Source organism: Temnothorax americanus, unplaced genomic scaffold (genome assembly GCF_048541705.1).
Source record: "Temnothorax americanus isolate GAGA-0224 unplaced genomic scaffold, ASM4854170v1 Scaffold50, whole genome shotgun sequence".
In the NCBI taxonomy this organism is placed as follows: Eukaryota; Metazoa; Arthropoda; class Insecta; order Hymenoptera; family Formicidae; genus Temnothorax; species Temnothorax americanus.
This window is the reverse complement of record NW_027509658.1, coordinates 778,216-794,877: the sequence shown is the minus strand read 5'-3', so window position 1 is coordinate 794,877 and position 16,662 is coordinate 778,216. Positions and strand designations below refer to the sequence as shown.

Genomic DNA, 16,662 nt, shown 5'->3' with positions numbered 1-16,662 from the left:
TTTCCTAACAAAATTTGGTTTACAAGCATAGATGGTATGTCATCCATGGTTGAACTTGATCAGGAACGTTTTATTATACAACTATAAATGAAAGTGATCTTCGAGATGAAATTAAAAAAAAAATTAAAGATATGTTTGAACGTAGTTTTTCTTCTTTTTCAAATGTTCATAATTCTAAAAATGGTCTCCGAAATACATACTCCAGAAATATGTACTTTCAAAATAATTTTTATGTTGCAATGCCTGTACAAATTAATTTAGGATATGATAATAATCGCAAACAATGTTATTATCATTATATTCCAATTTTGGAAATCATAAAAGTATTATTACAAAATTTTGATATTCGACATTTTTGTTTAAATTCATATAACAATTATAATAGTAATGTGCTTTTTGATATAAAAGATGGCAGTGTAATATAAAAAACAATAATTTTTTTAATAGTAATAAAAACGCATTACAAATAATATTGTACTAAGATTTTCGAAACTTTTTTTTGTTAATAACTTTTTAACGAACAATGACCGAGGGCTAAAACCTTCTAAAGGTCACTCAGAAGAGTGACCTTGACAACATATGTCAAGGTCACGGTCATCGGGGGGTGGTCCCCTATACTGCATAATTACTCAAATTGTTTTTATGAAGCCTTAGAAATGTTAATTTCCGTTTATTATATTTTCAACATGCAATATCCCACAAACAGTACATGTACGTTGCAGTTTTTACAAAAATATTATTTAAATATTCATTCAGTCTTTGGTTCAAAATCTCGAAATGCCTCATAGGCCAGTCATATTAGACATCGAACCTTCCAATTACTCTTTTTAGGTTGCAACCACCATGAATCGCTTTGATTTAAGGTGCTGTAAGTGGGATTAATTTTGCTTTGCATAATTAATGCGCATTAAAAAGTTATTAACAATATTATTAACAAAAAACGCGATTTTTATTATTTTTTATCAAATATCTCGAAAACTAAGCAAGATAGGGTAACTAACTATACGTACCTTTTTTGTAGAACGTAAAATTATCTACAATAATGATCTGAACAACATTTATCGTCAAGCCAGTCGTTTAGCTTGCACGCGCCGTCAAAGTCCGAGACTTGGATCTCGAAAACCCTCGATTTCATCGTTTTTTTTGACGTTGCGTCGGTGATTTTTTTCAGTCATTTAAAATGGAATTAAAAATTCCTAAAAAATCACATCATTTGAGAACTACAAAGAATACTTTTCAGGGTGTAACCGATTTTTTAGACTTTTTTTTCTTTATTTTATAGCTATGTAAGCAAAAAATTTTGATTTTTTGGACTACTCTTGATAAATAATATGAATAAATTTTTTAAAAACATTTTTTGAGTTGATATGAGACAACGAGTACAACGATTATAACATGTTTTTCTAATTGTTTATAATAATTTTTAAATAAACAATATTAGATTAGATTAGATACGTTTATTGCATTTCTCTGTAGGGTTTACAAGGCGTTTTTATGAGGAACGTACCCAAACCTCTTACAACACTTATCCCCTTAAACCTGGCCGTTTGCGACCTTACATTCTTTGCCTTTCATTCTTTACCCTTCCTCCCCGTTTCTTCTTTCACCCCTTCTTGTCTTTCTCCGCTTCTTCTAAGTCTGCGTCACTCTGCCTCCCTCCTTCCTGTCTCGACTCTTCCCCCCGACCTACAGCCCCTTCTCTTGTCTTTCTTCTTCTCGTCCGAGTCCATCAGGAGCTTCTCCTCCATCCCTCTCGCAATTTCGTCCTCCTTAGACCAAAACAGTAAGCATTATTGTTATAATAAATTTGTGATAGTAGGTAGCTTTACATACTTTTAAAATTTTGTATAATCTGTATTTTCTTTATTTCAGTTTTCTATACATATGTAATAGCCATATAAATATACATAAGACGAACATTTCAATTTATATAATTGGCATACAATGTATAAGTATATTTTTTACTCAAGTGGAAATTTATTAAAATTATAAGACAAAATATATTACGGCTATTTGGGAGGTTTTAAAAATTCAATCTTTATATACATATAATATAAGATATGACCCCGTCACCTTTCGGTTAGTCAATACAAAATTAGACACTCTGTATATATTATATGTTTTATATATTGTATATATTAATAATTTTGTAAACATAATGATACACATTACATTTGTATACATTTTTATACTCTTTTTATAATCTGTATTAATATTTTATTTATTTCAGACTCCAATACATTTTGTTACGGCTATGTATACACATAAGAGGCATATTACGGCTATTTTGTTTGTTTTAATTTAAAGAGAGAGCTTTTTTTATTATTGTATCACTTGAAGATTGAGGAAAAGTTTCAATTGGAGACGCTATATACTATATATATTTCGATAAATTCAAGATTACGCGACCCAACTGGCCAATTCCTATTTAATTTAACTCACGACGTTTCGACCACAATTTGGTCTTTATCAAGTGAGATATTATACATAATTAAGTATGCAGCAATACATTATGCGTCGCCAGATGTTGTGTCCAAGCTACATCGTGCGAACACCACGCTGTATAGAAACGAATATGATAATATGAATGTGTCAAATACAAAACCGGAGATATATCGTAGGTAAATCGTAAAAACTTACATGTTAGGTGCGTCAAAAGAGTAAAATAATAAAATTCTGAGAGTCGCAAATGTAAAAATGTGAAGAAAATTAGACTGCCCATTTTTCTCCACTAGATCCGTCCCGTGCCATATTCAAAGTCACAATGATACGAATTATATACAATGACAAATTACAATAAGATGTGTTCCGAAAATACCGTATGACAAACCAAATCATAAACTAAATTAACGTGTTCCAAAATACTACAAAAACAAACCGAAATATATGTTATTATACAGCCTCGATAACTCGATCGTATATCGCGGGTAAATTCTCCGTATCTTTCTGGAGGTTGACAGTGCATCTGCACTTCTGTATAAAAAACATTTCATCACTGGCGAATAATTCTTATTAAATATTTGATACACCTGGCCTAGTAATGGTGTTCCTACGAAAGGAAGGTTTTTATACGAAGATTACCAGATTATACGGATTAGACAAGGCTATGCTGCTGAAATCTTGGATCAACGTGCAACATAAACTGCGTTCGACGAAGCAACAACTAAAGTTTTTACTCCACTGCCGACGTTGGGGCCTATTTCCTCCACACATTCTAAATTTTCGATACAATATTAAACTGCGCCACACGCGTTTAAATCGAACATTGGACAATTACAAACACCGTTGCCAATGTTTGTTTTTGAACCTAGAGATTAAGGACATTAACTACACGATTGCTTATTTACGATCTGAGGGGCAAAGGATTGAGGACGCGTTATACGTTTCTCTACCAGCATGTACAGTAAATGATTTTTTCTTATATAACAGAAACAAGATATCTCACTTCGATAACTTGACCAGATGCAAATTAATGAAAAAATTCAATAACTTAGAAATTAAACATAACAAACAAGTTGAGACCTTCCATAATATTGACACGAATAAATGGATCGTTAACATTAGCAACAGACAGATCCCCGAAGACATTTTAAAGATGCTAAGTCTTGGTAGCAGGTTCGGACTACCTGTCAATCAATACAATAGGAATGACCGATCAAAAATTGTCTTAGATGTTCTCAAAAACTTCGAACAAAATAAGCACATGATCGATGATGACAAAGTTAACGAGGTGCGCTGTCTTGTTTCAAATTCTCTCCATGATTTCATGAAAACAAACAATAGATCTAATTCTGTAGATAGATACATCTTATCGCGGTTTTCGTTATGCAAAAAATATCTCACTAACAACCCTGACATTCTGGTTACGAATGCTGACAAAGGTCAGACCACTGTCATCCTGGATAGACAAGACTATATTATGCAAATGAAAGCCTTGCTTAACGATCAGTCTACATACAGAAAATTAAACAGAAACCCGTTGAATAAAATCACCTCGCAATTAAACTGTTTAGTGAAATCATGGAAGAACAACGGTATTATTGACGCGAGGGCTTACAATTATCTGAACTGCACAAACGGTAACCTCCCCCGTTGCTATGGACTTCCGAAGATCCACAAGGAGGGCTACCCGTTACGCATAATTGTATCCGCCGTTGGAAGCCCTCTTTATAATATTGCCTCATATCTGCACAACATTCTGAATAAAGCAGTTGTGAAGCCGTCTTCCCATGTTAAAGATAGTTGGTCGTTCGTGGAGAGCATGAAGCAACACAGCATCTCTCCTGACCACGTCCTGGTCTCTCTCGATGTCGTTGCGCTGTTCACGAACATACCCATAGAACTTGTTCTGACTGGAATCGAAAAAAGATGGGATGCGATATCGGGAGAGACCCGGATGAATCTGGACCAATTTCTACACGCTATCAGAATGATTCTTAACTCCACTAGTTTTTCTTTTGACGGTGAGTTCTACGAACAGATCTTCGGTAGTCCAATGGGTTCCCCCCTCTCGCCTATTTTAGCCGATATCGTTATGGACGATTTAGAGACTTGCTGCCTTCAATCCTTTGATTTTCATATCGAGATTTTTCTCCGTTATGTCGATGACATTTTTATGTGCATTCCGCATTCGAAACTTAATGAGGTTGTCCGTACGTTTAACAACTATCATCCGCGTCTCAAATTCACGTATGAACTCGAGAAGAACAACACCTTGAGTTTTTTAAACACGTCTGTTTTTAGACACGGCAACTGTTTGTTCACCAACTGGTATCGAAAACCAACGTTCTCTGGCAGGTATATTAATTTTTTCTCCAGTCATCCTTTGAAATACAAGATTAACACGGTCATTAATTTAGTTGACCAGGCCATACTATTGTCGGATAAACAGTTTCACGATGAGAACATCAAGTTAGTGAAAACCATATTGTCTAATAACTGTTTTCCGGACCTTTTGGTGAACAAACACATTCAAAGAAGAATTTCAGAAATTAACAAACGATCGAATAATGAGGATAACGCTAACAACGAGGACAGTGCATTTACTCTTGATCTGAAAAATTATGTTCCCATCCCCTACGTAAAAACTTTTAGTGAGGGATTACGCCGTACGTTCAAAAATTACGGTTTGAACACTTTGTATACGGTCCCTAAGAAAATGGATACACTAATCAGGAAAGGGAAGGATAGATTGGAGATCGGGAGATGCACTGATGTCGTCTATAAACTCGATTGTTCTGATTGCAATGCATGCTATATCGGACAAACGAAGCGACATTTAGAAACGCGTATAAAAGAGCATCGCGCAGACATAAAAAAACCCCCCAACCAACATTCGGTCGTCAGTAAACATAGAACAGATTGCGACCATAATTTCAAATGGCAGGATGTTACAATCTTACACAAAGAACAAAATTTAAAAAAACGTGAAATTTCTGAAATGCTATTTATTAAAAAACATAAAGGGGCAATCAACTCACAGAAAGACACTGAAAACCTACCATTGGTCTATGATCGAATAATTTCTTCACTTTAAGTTCTCCTTCTATGTTTACTGTATTTTGCGATAATGTATTACTTTAAGTTGTCCTTTTATGTTTACTGTATTATGCGATAATGTATCATTAGTTTTTCGGCCTTCACATGAGACCGTCGTATTTTTCCGACCCGCCACGAATTTTATATAATTGACGCACAATGATCCATGTAAGTCCTATTTATCGTTATTATCGTAAATCCGTTCAACGAGTAATGTTGTTTTTTAAATTTCTTATATATTCTTTCATTCTCGTATTCTAGCATTGTTAAAATAACTTGAAAAGGACCCAAATTAGTGGTCGAAACGTCGTTGTGATATACTAATAAAACTTGCCAGTCAGGCCGTTTAACTATACCAAATTATTATTTCATCACTGGCGAATATTCCTTATTAAAAAAATTTATTATTTGAATGTTTAATAATACAATTAACGACAGTATCCTTATATTATTATTTCTTTATTTTTCCGTGCTGTGTTGTAAATTTACTTTCGCAATCTGTTTTATTATACTATTACAAAATTACTTTTTCCTTTCGTACTGCAAAATTACAAATGCGTGGAAATTTACACCTATTATAGTGGGTCTCAAAATTACCCACTATAATAGTTGTAATTTTACACAAAATTTTTTTACAGTGCGTGCAAGACTAAATGAAGAGAAAACTACGGGGCTCTCACCGACGAGTCGGATGATGGAGTTCGCATCCCAAGGTCCACCTGGACTCCGACTCCTCCGACGGCTGGGATGGCCTGTATGGCCTTATCTTCAGCGGTGGTCTGGGTGGCCACTGATCTCATGGTGGGCACCATCCTTAGGGTACGTTGCCGAGTACGCCGGTACACCCGGTTCATCCAGTACCTCAGATTCCGCCAGAATCCTGGGTGATTCCGATCCACTTCAAGTAATCGATGGATCCATCGTGCGAACAAGTGGACGTTTAGATCCATTTTTCGCGAGATTCGTTTGACACTTGAGAGGTGTTATGTCAATCACGTCCGAACGATGAGTACTCCCGAAAATCATCTCGATAGCGGAATCGGTGACGCGCCCCACCCCTTGGGCGCGATAGCATTAAAAGTTTAATGCATTAAACTTTTAATTGGCTACGGCGAAACCCCCCGGGGTACATCAAAGACGGCGAATTCAGGGTTGTAAACCGAATCGAACCGTTGAAGTTTGTACGCTCCGAGAGAACGGATCACAATTTGAATTATAAAATCTCTCCGATCCGGAGCCGCGAATTTCCTTGTGAGATAAAACGTGATTGTAGCTTATAAAAATTCACCATCGCGATGTTCGAAACTATCTTGAGCTGGAAAGGCTTCGAGGAAACATATGCCGTGAATTTATTGCTTTCTCGCAGCAGTGATTAATCATTATCGTAGTATCGCAATATTTCTGCGGGGACGTAACGAAGGTAATAATAACGTTTTCGTATTCAGAAGAGAAAGATTTCGCATCTTTCCAATCGCGATTTTTACCGAGTTTATCGCCGATTTTAATTACGTCGGTAAGGCACAGCTAACTGTAACCGAGATTGACTTTCGAGGGCCCTTCGAGTGGCGGCGTTAACCGCGTTTTTTAGTTCGCCGCTCGTAATTCCATTACCGTTTTATGACTTACGTATATATCGGGTGCAACGGAATACAGAGATCGATGTTTTGCGTCGCTCCGATCCGCTTAATTCCGTTCGCGAGGAGAAAGGTAGCAAAAAACAAGGATGCGCATATTTACGCTTATGTTTATTACGTAGCTTCCATCTTTACGGATAAATAATGAGCAGCATCGGCTCCTCGTTAATCTCGTATATATACACACCCGATAAAAACAGGTCTCTTAATTTAGAAGAATAGATTTTTTAATTTAACGCTGAAACGCTGGCCGGGTAAAACGTTGTTTTTGCATTAAAAATATCTTTATCGATTGGATGCGTTGCAAAAATCTTGTTACTGCAGATTTCTAAAGACTATAAATAAGTCGCACGTCATATTTTTAAAGCGATGTTGTGGACGCACAATAATATTCGACATGTTTGAATATTTATATCGAAACGATCGGCCGTTTTGTAAGTCTCTCCTTCGTTTCTGTTCCGATAGTGATTATGATTCGATTATGATTATCTTCGTGCAATTAACATTCGTTTTCCTCGCTCGCGCATGGAATCCACCGATTGGCCGAGACAATGTGTCAAGTTTCGTAACACGATTGAGTAACGCTGTTAACACAGCGTGAGAAGAAATAATGCCAAGGCTTTTGGTGCCGTTAGCCATGAGAGGGAGAGGGCAAGATAATCGCCTCTAACAATTATCGAAACGCGCGTACGTTCTCATCGTCCGAAAGCTTTAATCTTCAATCGCGTCAAAAACTAGTCGAGAGAATGTTACGCGCTCGTTGTCGCGTTCCTTAAGGGGATTTTCAAGTGAAGGCTGAACTTCCTCGACGTCGGTAATGTCAACATTTCTAATCCTGTTTTCTATGTCATATATCTATATCTGTCCTTGTCTAACGAGAGGCATCTGTCTTTGTTTCGCGTGCTGCGCCATCTCTCGCTACGCGCAATGTCAACCTGAATGTGCTTTTGCACATATAAAAGTTTATTTAAACTAATCTTTTTTTCTATAGGCTTTCAATCTTAGATCTAATTGCACGATATTGTTCTTAAATGTTGTCCCTAGGTCATGCCGGTCTAATTTTGTGGATATTTATCGTGGAATTTTTGTACAAAGCAAATATTGTCGTCACGTATACCAAAAATTAACAAAAATATTAATTTTTTCTCGTTTTCGATATAACGTCGACCACCATGACCTAGATTTTGATGCGTACTTTAATTCTAAATAAGAATTTTGCATTTCTATAAAGCCACGTAAAAGATTAGTGCTAAGAAAAAAAGCCGGTATTACAGACGGCTTTAGGATCCCCTTAACTCCGATGAATAGCCAAATGAATAAACACGCGGCGAACAGAACTCGGTCTGGAAAGTCGGTTAACTGCGGAAGTGCGCGACGGAAGGAGCTGTGAAATTTCTGCCGATTAATTTGCCTCGCAACGAGAGAGGAAAGATGCGGTTTGTGCCGAACTGGTTTCGCCGCAATACACCCGGATGTATTCGGTCGATCTCGTCAGCCAAATATCGATATCGTTTTCTCGAAGCGGTGACGGCTGCTGCTGCTGCTGCTGCTCTTGCAGTGGTACGATCTCGCATTAAACTGGCCCTCGAGAATCAAAGTAGGCCTCGTGACGGACACGCATAAAACATCTTCATCGCTTTTGTTCGTCTTCTAATCTTCTAGTCGCGGGAATCGCTCGGTCGAGGCGACGTGACATCCTCCTCAGTCCTATTACTCGTGTCCGAGCGTGGTGACTTTTCTTCATATACATGTGTTGCGCACGTGGATTATACACATTGTATATGGAACCTACAGTTTAACGCCGATTTCGAACGGCAATTTTTTTAGAGAAGTTATTCTCGTGGCAAGACATACTCTCGGTGGTTTGCCATTGCCTTCCGAGAGGAGAACGAGCGAATAAAATTTTCTAGCTCTACCGGGAATCGAACCCGGGACCTTTGGCTCAATAGACCAGTGCGCTGTCTACTAGGCCACGCTCGTCCTCGACGTGACATAATTTTAGAATAAAAGATAGCAGAGGTATACCGGAGAGGGAGGCATAAGAGGGGGGCACTCGGTGTCATTTTGTGGGTCACGGCGATGACGTGTACAACGGGCTCGTGTGTAACGGGACAATTTGTGGGCTGGCGGTGCGCCCAGGTGGGTGTCAAGCTTGTCGGAAGGGGGCCGCGGGGAGCGAGGGGGAGAAAGGAAGGGACGAAACGAGGGTAATGTAGGTCAGTAAATGTATAGCCACCACTTTCTCCGGACCGTTCGAAAACTGGCTCCGCCGTTCCCTCCTCTTCGTCGTTGTCGTTGTCGGCCACCTTCCTCCTCCTCCTCCTCCTCTTCGTTTGTACGCGATGTTTCGTTTCGCTGCTCTTCTCCTCGCGGTGGTTCCTCCGTCACGCGGACATAACGGGACGCGGCCGAAAACGGGTTCCGTATACCGTTCCGTTCCGTATGATACGGGACAGATCAAGGACACACACCGCAAGCCGCGGCACTTTGCGGTACGAGATGCACGAAAAGAAATCAGCCCGCTGTCAAACTTGGACGTCCGGATGGAAGGATTCGCATGCCGTGCAATTTGAGTTCTGAAGAGCGTGACATCTTTTGCATTAATTGATTTCCTGTGCATATAAAGTACATCCTGTACGAAGCCGAAATAAGAATATCTGGCGGGGAAGGAGAGATCTTGATCGTTTATTAATTGAATATTGCAGTAGCATCGCTCAATTCAAGTTTTCCATATTTGATAGCTATAATACATACATAGAAATAAAGATTAACTTGCATTTTGTTGAATAAAATTGAGGAGGGGTAATCACTTTGTGGAATATCGCGAATGGTGTATTTGTGTGCCAAATATATTCTAATCAATATTTTCTAAAAATTTATTTAATTTTACATTATACATATGTATACAAAATTATATATATAATAATGTTTTTCACAATTTTTTAAAATCTATTCTAGAAATTTAATTGTAGTTTTTGATTCGAATGCAGTTAAGTATCGGTATTTTTTTAAAAGTATTTGAATCTTGACACGCAATACATCTTTGTAACATCTGATTCTATGCTTTGACAATTTAATTAAATTACAATTTAATTGAAGTGTTCCAGCGCATCAAGCGAATCGACAATTCTTTATTTATGTTTAAAAGGACGTTCTCGTGTATCGGACATAAAAGAGTGATTACTGCAATAACTTACGCGCACCGGCCTTAGGATCGTCGATCCGTTGTTTAATTTGGAAAGACCCGTTAACGTGGAATCCGAAGCATGTCGGTTGAAGCACACACTTGACAAAATCGTCTGAGTATCGCCGCATCGCAAAATCTAACGGTGTGTCTATCTATTTTTGGAAAGTATCTAAGAATTAGGCGAGTCACGTTGGTGAAGTTACTGTTACGTTTACTCAGGTTTGTTAGATGAGTACCGAAACCCGACGAGGTTGATTTAATAAACGTTTGGACCTACTTTCTTATCCTAGGACTTTTGAATTCTAATTTTCGCTAACAATAAAATACACATAAAAGTTTAACTTTTCGGAACTTTCTACTTTTTAGATTCTCTCTATACCTAAAAAAATTTTCGTGTTCCTAAGTAAATAACTAATTTACCAAATTTGAGAATATAAGGTTTGAAATTTTAGATTAATTACAATATAAACGACTCTTTATATTTTATATAAATTACAACTTGGCAAAAGTATATGAATGCTTCTCAAGAAGCTTTTACATGTTACAACATTAGTTTTTTTCAGCGTACACAAATCCTTATAGATCAAATTAGTAATGTCAACAACAGCCAGATTAATATACGTCAGAGTTCAACAATTTACTTCGGTCGCGCTGTAATTGAGAAATGACGTTACATCAATTTTCACATCTCTCCGTCGAGAGATTCTCCTCGGAGTTCGTCGTGACACAGATAATGGACGGAGCGAGAGGCGTGCGTTCGCGTTTTGCATCCGACATTCGCAATCGCGTTTCGCGATGCATCGCGCGATACTCAACCGCGGCAAGATCGCGGCCCACATATGCTCGTGTAACACGCCGGCGGGGGCCGGGGCCGGGGCCGGGGCCGGGGCCGGGAGCGAAGAGGGAGAGGAACAACCAACTTTCACGTACTTCCACAGAAGAATAATGGCATCGCGCCGCGTTAAGGTAATGCATCTCCCGCGCGGCCTGCTCTTACCTCACCTCACTCCGTAATTTTCCCGAGGAACTTTCCTTGCCGTCGCTTACTTATTACCTTTCTAACTATCACGCAACCGCGAATTTCTTCGCGGAAGTTTGACCGTGACGGGGTTAAAATCCTGCGCGAACGACGCGATATCGCCGCGGCGCGAGCAGGAAGTGTGCGCGTTCCTCTCCTTTTTCTCCTTCCTCTTCTTTCTCCTCTCTTTTCTCATCGGATAGATTTTATTGAACGTTATATTGCGCGTGTCACCGGTATTTACCGTTCGTCTCTCTCGCGCGACCGCGCTTACATAATTAATATTGTACATTATGTTTATGCAGATTATATATTGCATTCTGGCGCGGAAGTATTATCGGTGCGGAGAGAAAGAGTAACGCCGCCGCTTTTTGTAATCGTACTCAATCGCACGCGGCGTGCAATCGTGCGAAACGCTCTTAATTAAGCGTTGCGTTGTCGTGAAAAAAGCGTGTCATAAAAGATCTCAATTTCTCGTGTATCTTGAATGAATTTTTGTAGGAAATTCTTATCGTAAATTCTTATCGCACTTTAATGCATAAGAATCTTAATTTTTTACCTAATTCAACTTTAATTCGGATTAATTAAAGATCTAAATTTTGATTCGCAAATGTATTTTCTTGATACGTTAACTATCGACGATTAATTTCTGTCACATATATATATATATATATATATATATATATATATATATATATAATTTTATTTTATTTATATATCTATATTATAGATGTATTATAATATATAGTTGAAAAAGGGATGAAGGATGAAAGTAAATTGGTCAATTGAATCATTTACGTATTGCAACAAAAGTCATGGAAAATCTAAAAAATGCATCGTTATGAGTAATTTAAAAAAGTTACAAAATTACTCATTTGACTGCATGCTTCGGTAATTCTAGTGTTAATGCGTCATGTCTTACGCCTTCGGCGGGATAACGCAACAATCTTTGCGCCACTTTGCTTCGTGAATTATTCTGAATTCGGGACGATCGGAGCGAGCGTCGTTTTAACGCCATTCTGGTTAGAAGTGTGACAACGATCGCCGGTCGGGAGAAAATCTAACGGTACTGACGGCGAGCCCGGCGAGCTTTAACTCGCCTACATTGCCGCGATATTACGTCCTTTCGTTTCGTAATGCTCCGTACCGCGTTTCGTAACCGAAACGGCTAGCGGTTCTCACCGTGAACGATTGTCCGCACGTCGTCCGTCGTATAGCCGCGAGATTGGCATCCGGCGATCGCGTTCTTGAAGCTCCACACAATCACATTTCGTATGCGTTTCCCGTCGCCTCAGGAAAGTCGTGCAGTTTCTATTAAATGTGCGACGCAATTTGTAACGAAATCAGGTGAATTGAAAACAAGCTTACGACGATTGATTCGGCAGCTACCACTTTTCATAAATTTCTTGACGATTACCGCGGATTTAGTTAAAAGTGAGAAAAAAAATAAGAAATATAAGAAATAATATAAGAATATAATATAAAAAATAAAATAATATAAGAATATAATATAAAATAAAATAATACAAGAATATATAATATAAAATAAAAATGAGATTTATATTAAGATATTGATGATTCTATCAGTATCAATTTTTCATCGTTGGAGAATTATTACAATGTCCCATTTACTAAACGATTTGAATCTCTCTCTCTCTCTCTCTCTCTCTCTCTCTCTCTCTCTCTCTCTCTCTCTCTCCTTTCCTCCATACAAATCAGTGAATCCGATACCGTTTGCGAGATCGTTTCTCTGAGATAGTCTTGACCCCCTATTCGTAATAGTTTACATGGTTATGTCGTTCCAGGCGCGTAGCCCTCCCTCCCCTTTTTTCTCCCTCGTCTCTTCCCTTTTTCCACGCCTTTCCCATCAGATGAGCGGATTGTGAAATCGTGTTTTGGCTGGTCTTGCATTCCGGGTCAGGGGTCCCCGGAGCGGGGGGCGAGAGGCGCGGACAAGTTCAATGCGAGAAGGAAGTTTTCTGCGCGAGCGGCATAATTCGTCGGAAGCCGAAACCGGCAACTTTCACATCGCCGCACGCTCACGTCTCGCTCCTATACCACCGCTCCTCCTGCACAAAGAAAGTGTACATGTAACACTTATTCCATGACGAGGAGGAAAGAGGGAAAAGGAGAAAGATAGCGAGGGAGGAAGATGGAGGTGAAGAGGACCGACGTAATATGGGGCGCGCGTTAATCCGAGGATACAGCTCTTTCGGCTGAACCGGTAGCCTGGTATCCTACCGATTACATCGTCATGTCACGTGGCCCTGGCTGTTGATTTCGTCAATGCCAATGTCAATGTCATAATCAACGTGATATAAATCGCGTGATAATTTTTTTTTTTTTAATTTTGTTTAATTTACGTCCGAGGATAATCTTCAATTTCGATTAAAACCGATCTCTCGATGTGATCGGGTGAAATATGCCGATCCGGTATCGCGGATCAAGTGGAATGGTTAGCGGAGCTCTTTTTCGAAATGTTTGCTGTATATAAATGGTATAAGTACGGTCAATTTTTTTCTACTTTCAGGGGCCCGCTTTCCTTTGTGGCGGGACGTTAATTTCCGGCGGTGGCAGCCTTGTTCGGGATACCGTTACGCGTTTCGCCTTCTCGTTCGCGCGTTTTTGTTGTACGTTGCGGTTCTCGTTAATCCTTGACTGATTCATGGATTCGAGGAAAGATCAGTGCGGAAGACTCATCGGCTATCTCGAAAGTCACGCGAGTTCTGCGTCGTTCGCGATATATTACCTCATGTCGTTACGTTTTGTCAAGAGCTCCGTTTCTTTGTTCTCTCTCTCTCTCTCTCTTTCTCTCGTTCTCCGGAGCGCGCGTTGACATTAGCCTATAGACCGCGAGTTTTCTCGTCGTTCGCTTTGAAGAAATGCTCGTCCGTCGTCACGGTGCCTCCATTCGCGTATCTCGAAGGGCAGTTTTTAGAACAATAGATTAGTCGAGGTTTCGCGCGACGACGGTATTAACGCGGACTCGCACGTGCGAGGACGTCGATAGAACGTGAATTGCCTGGCGGAAGTCACGTTCAATGACGATGACGATTTAAAAATTTCAAATGCCGACGGATTACAGAGACGTCAATTGGACAAGGACGCGCCTTGTCGACCGCGGCCTTATAAGGTGTAAGTTCTTAACCGTGTCGGCTCGCATTTGCTCCATCACGGGCATTCGTGCGGACTGTTTATTATTGATCAAAGTTATATCTACATCAAGTTATTCAAGTCATTGTCTACCTCATCCTATAATATATACATATGTTACTTCTTTATTTTTGCCGATCTTCTTTTCCGGGACGAAATAAATATCTGAAATGTTAGTCGAAAACGATTGGGACAATATCAAGCGTTTAACATCGCGACTTCGTGTCCGACGGAGTTCTCCATTGTGCCCCTCGACGATCCGGAAGCCGCGTGAGATTCTTCGGCCGTGATGACTAAATCTTGAAACACTTCCCGATCGTTTACATAACGCGCTCAAGGATCACGTTACTAATGTCGATGGAATCGTTACACAAACGATCTCGCGCGCGCCGGCGAATGATCGACAGGTAGATCTGTGTAGATCGATCGATCGAAGACGGACGGCGGTGTAACGCCGTTACGTGTACGGCTTACGACCTTGCGTGAATTTATCGCGCCAGGTAAAACCTCGCTCGTTCCTCCGCGTTTTTATTCAGCGACGAGACCTTGGCGGATTGTCAAGGATCCTCGTAGCTGCGGGTAGGCTGATCGATGAATCGCTATCGACATCGTTATATGCTCGCCGGACAACGGATCGGTATAAAATTAGCAGCAATCAGACTTTCAGTCACTTTTGCAGCGATCTTTAAACGTTTTATTCGCATCGAAAAGCGTACAATTTATTACAAGGTTGAGATTGATAATTAAAGAATGATTTATCGATTTACTTTATAATCCTTATAGTTTTTATTTTTATTTGCAAACGGAAGAGGTTCTGTTTAATGCACCGTGGGATTTAGAAATTTTTTTTCTTTGAAGTATATATAAATGGAAATACAATTGATATCTCTGTCGCAACGGACGATATGACTAAGAGAGATAAACTTCTAAACATTTAATGGCTTTTAATGTCTTAATATTTGATCGCTTTTTGTGAGATGTAAATAATCTTGTCTCCGATGTAATTCAGCGGGACGACAGCTAGGCCGACAAGACGCCAACCCAGTAAGCAAGAAACATCAAGAAACATTATTTCAACTACATTGCATTAACGTTACAACGTTGCTGCAATGTAGTTGAAATGTTTCTTGATGCTTCTTGCTTATTGGGAAGAATGTTATACAGGAGCTTTTAATCGCAACACGTCATATAGTCATTACGCTTATTGAAGCGTGACTGGTTTGTACCGTTTATCGTAAAGGATCCCCGAAATAAATTTTGGGGTTTCTGCAATTGGGGTATCGAAGGTCGGGCAGGTAACGGGCCGTTATCCCGCATCGAAGAGCGAAGTGCGTCGGCGTCGACTTCTCCAGTGGGCCCCGGATTCACTGGTCCGTGAACGCGGTGGCGAGTATACGCTTATTATGTAACGACGTTAACTGTAAATATTTACCGGACGATCCCCACCCGGGCGCGGAGCGGAGCGCGGCGCGATTGTGCGCGTTGGCACAGAAAGTAGACCGAAAGAAGTCAAGGCGGCGCGGCGTAGCGAGGCGGGTCGCCGAAGAGAAGGAAGTTGCGGAGGGTCGGATCCGTGGGAGCGCGAGGAGGAGGCGATGAGAGGAGGCCCGGCGTATTTAAAAATACGCCGAAGTGGAGCACCCCGCTGTAGGCTTCTGGAAACAAGAGAGGGAACCAGCCAGGAGTCGGGAGTTAATGCGCTGAGTGTGTATGCGACCACATGCTGAATCATTCTTTGTTTCCGTTCTTGGTTATTAAGGTGCGAGAATCTAATATCGAGATTTCTTTCCGTTTACGGCAAAAATTAGGACAAATTACTCCAATTGGATAAAATTACTCCAATTTTTACTCGCGCATGATCGAGTAACTGTAAAATATTCGTTTTAGAAAGATGTGTTTAAAACACGTTGAATTAAATTTTGAATCGTTTTGAATGTTACTTGAGACTCAAAACCTGTTGAAAGTTTGGAAAGTCTCAATTATTTCGAAAGTTTGGAATGCGAATACTAAAAATGTAAGACCTGACAATGGCAATTGTTTTTGTTGCAATTCCATTTTCCAATTTATATATAGACGTATAGATAACAAATCTATTTCTTTTTATTTTAAATTATTTAGAATGGTTTAAATCT

At 39.6% G+C, this 16,662-nt stretch overlaps 1 protein-coding gene across 2 annotated transcripts in view; it reads left to right on the top strand.

Annotated features, from left to right (window-relative positions):
• Window positions 1–8,689, top strand: part of LOC143904347 (uncharacterized) — a 98,385-nt gene extending 89,696 nt beyond the window's left edge. For both annotated transcript variants that reach the window (XM_077418961.1, XM_077418960.1), the window contains one exon: window positions 6,177–8,689. In XM_077418961.1, coding sequence (XP_077275087.1) covers window positions 6,177–6,508 — 332 coding nt within the window. In that variant the 3' untranslated portion in view covers window positions 6,509–8,689. The remainder of the gene's footprint in view (window positions 1–6,176) is intronic.
• The last annotated feature ends 7,973 nt before the right edge of the window (window positions 8,690–16,662 follow it).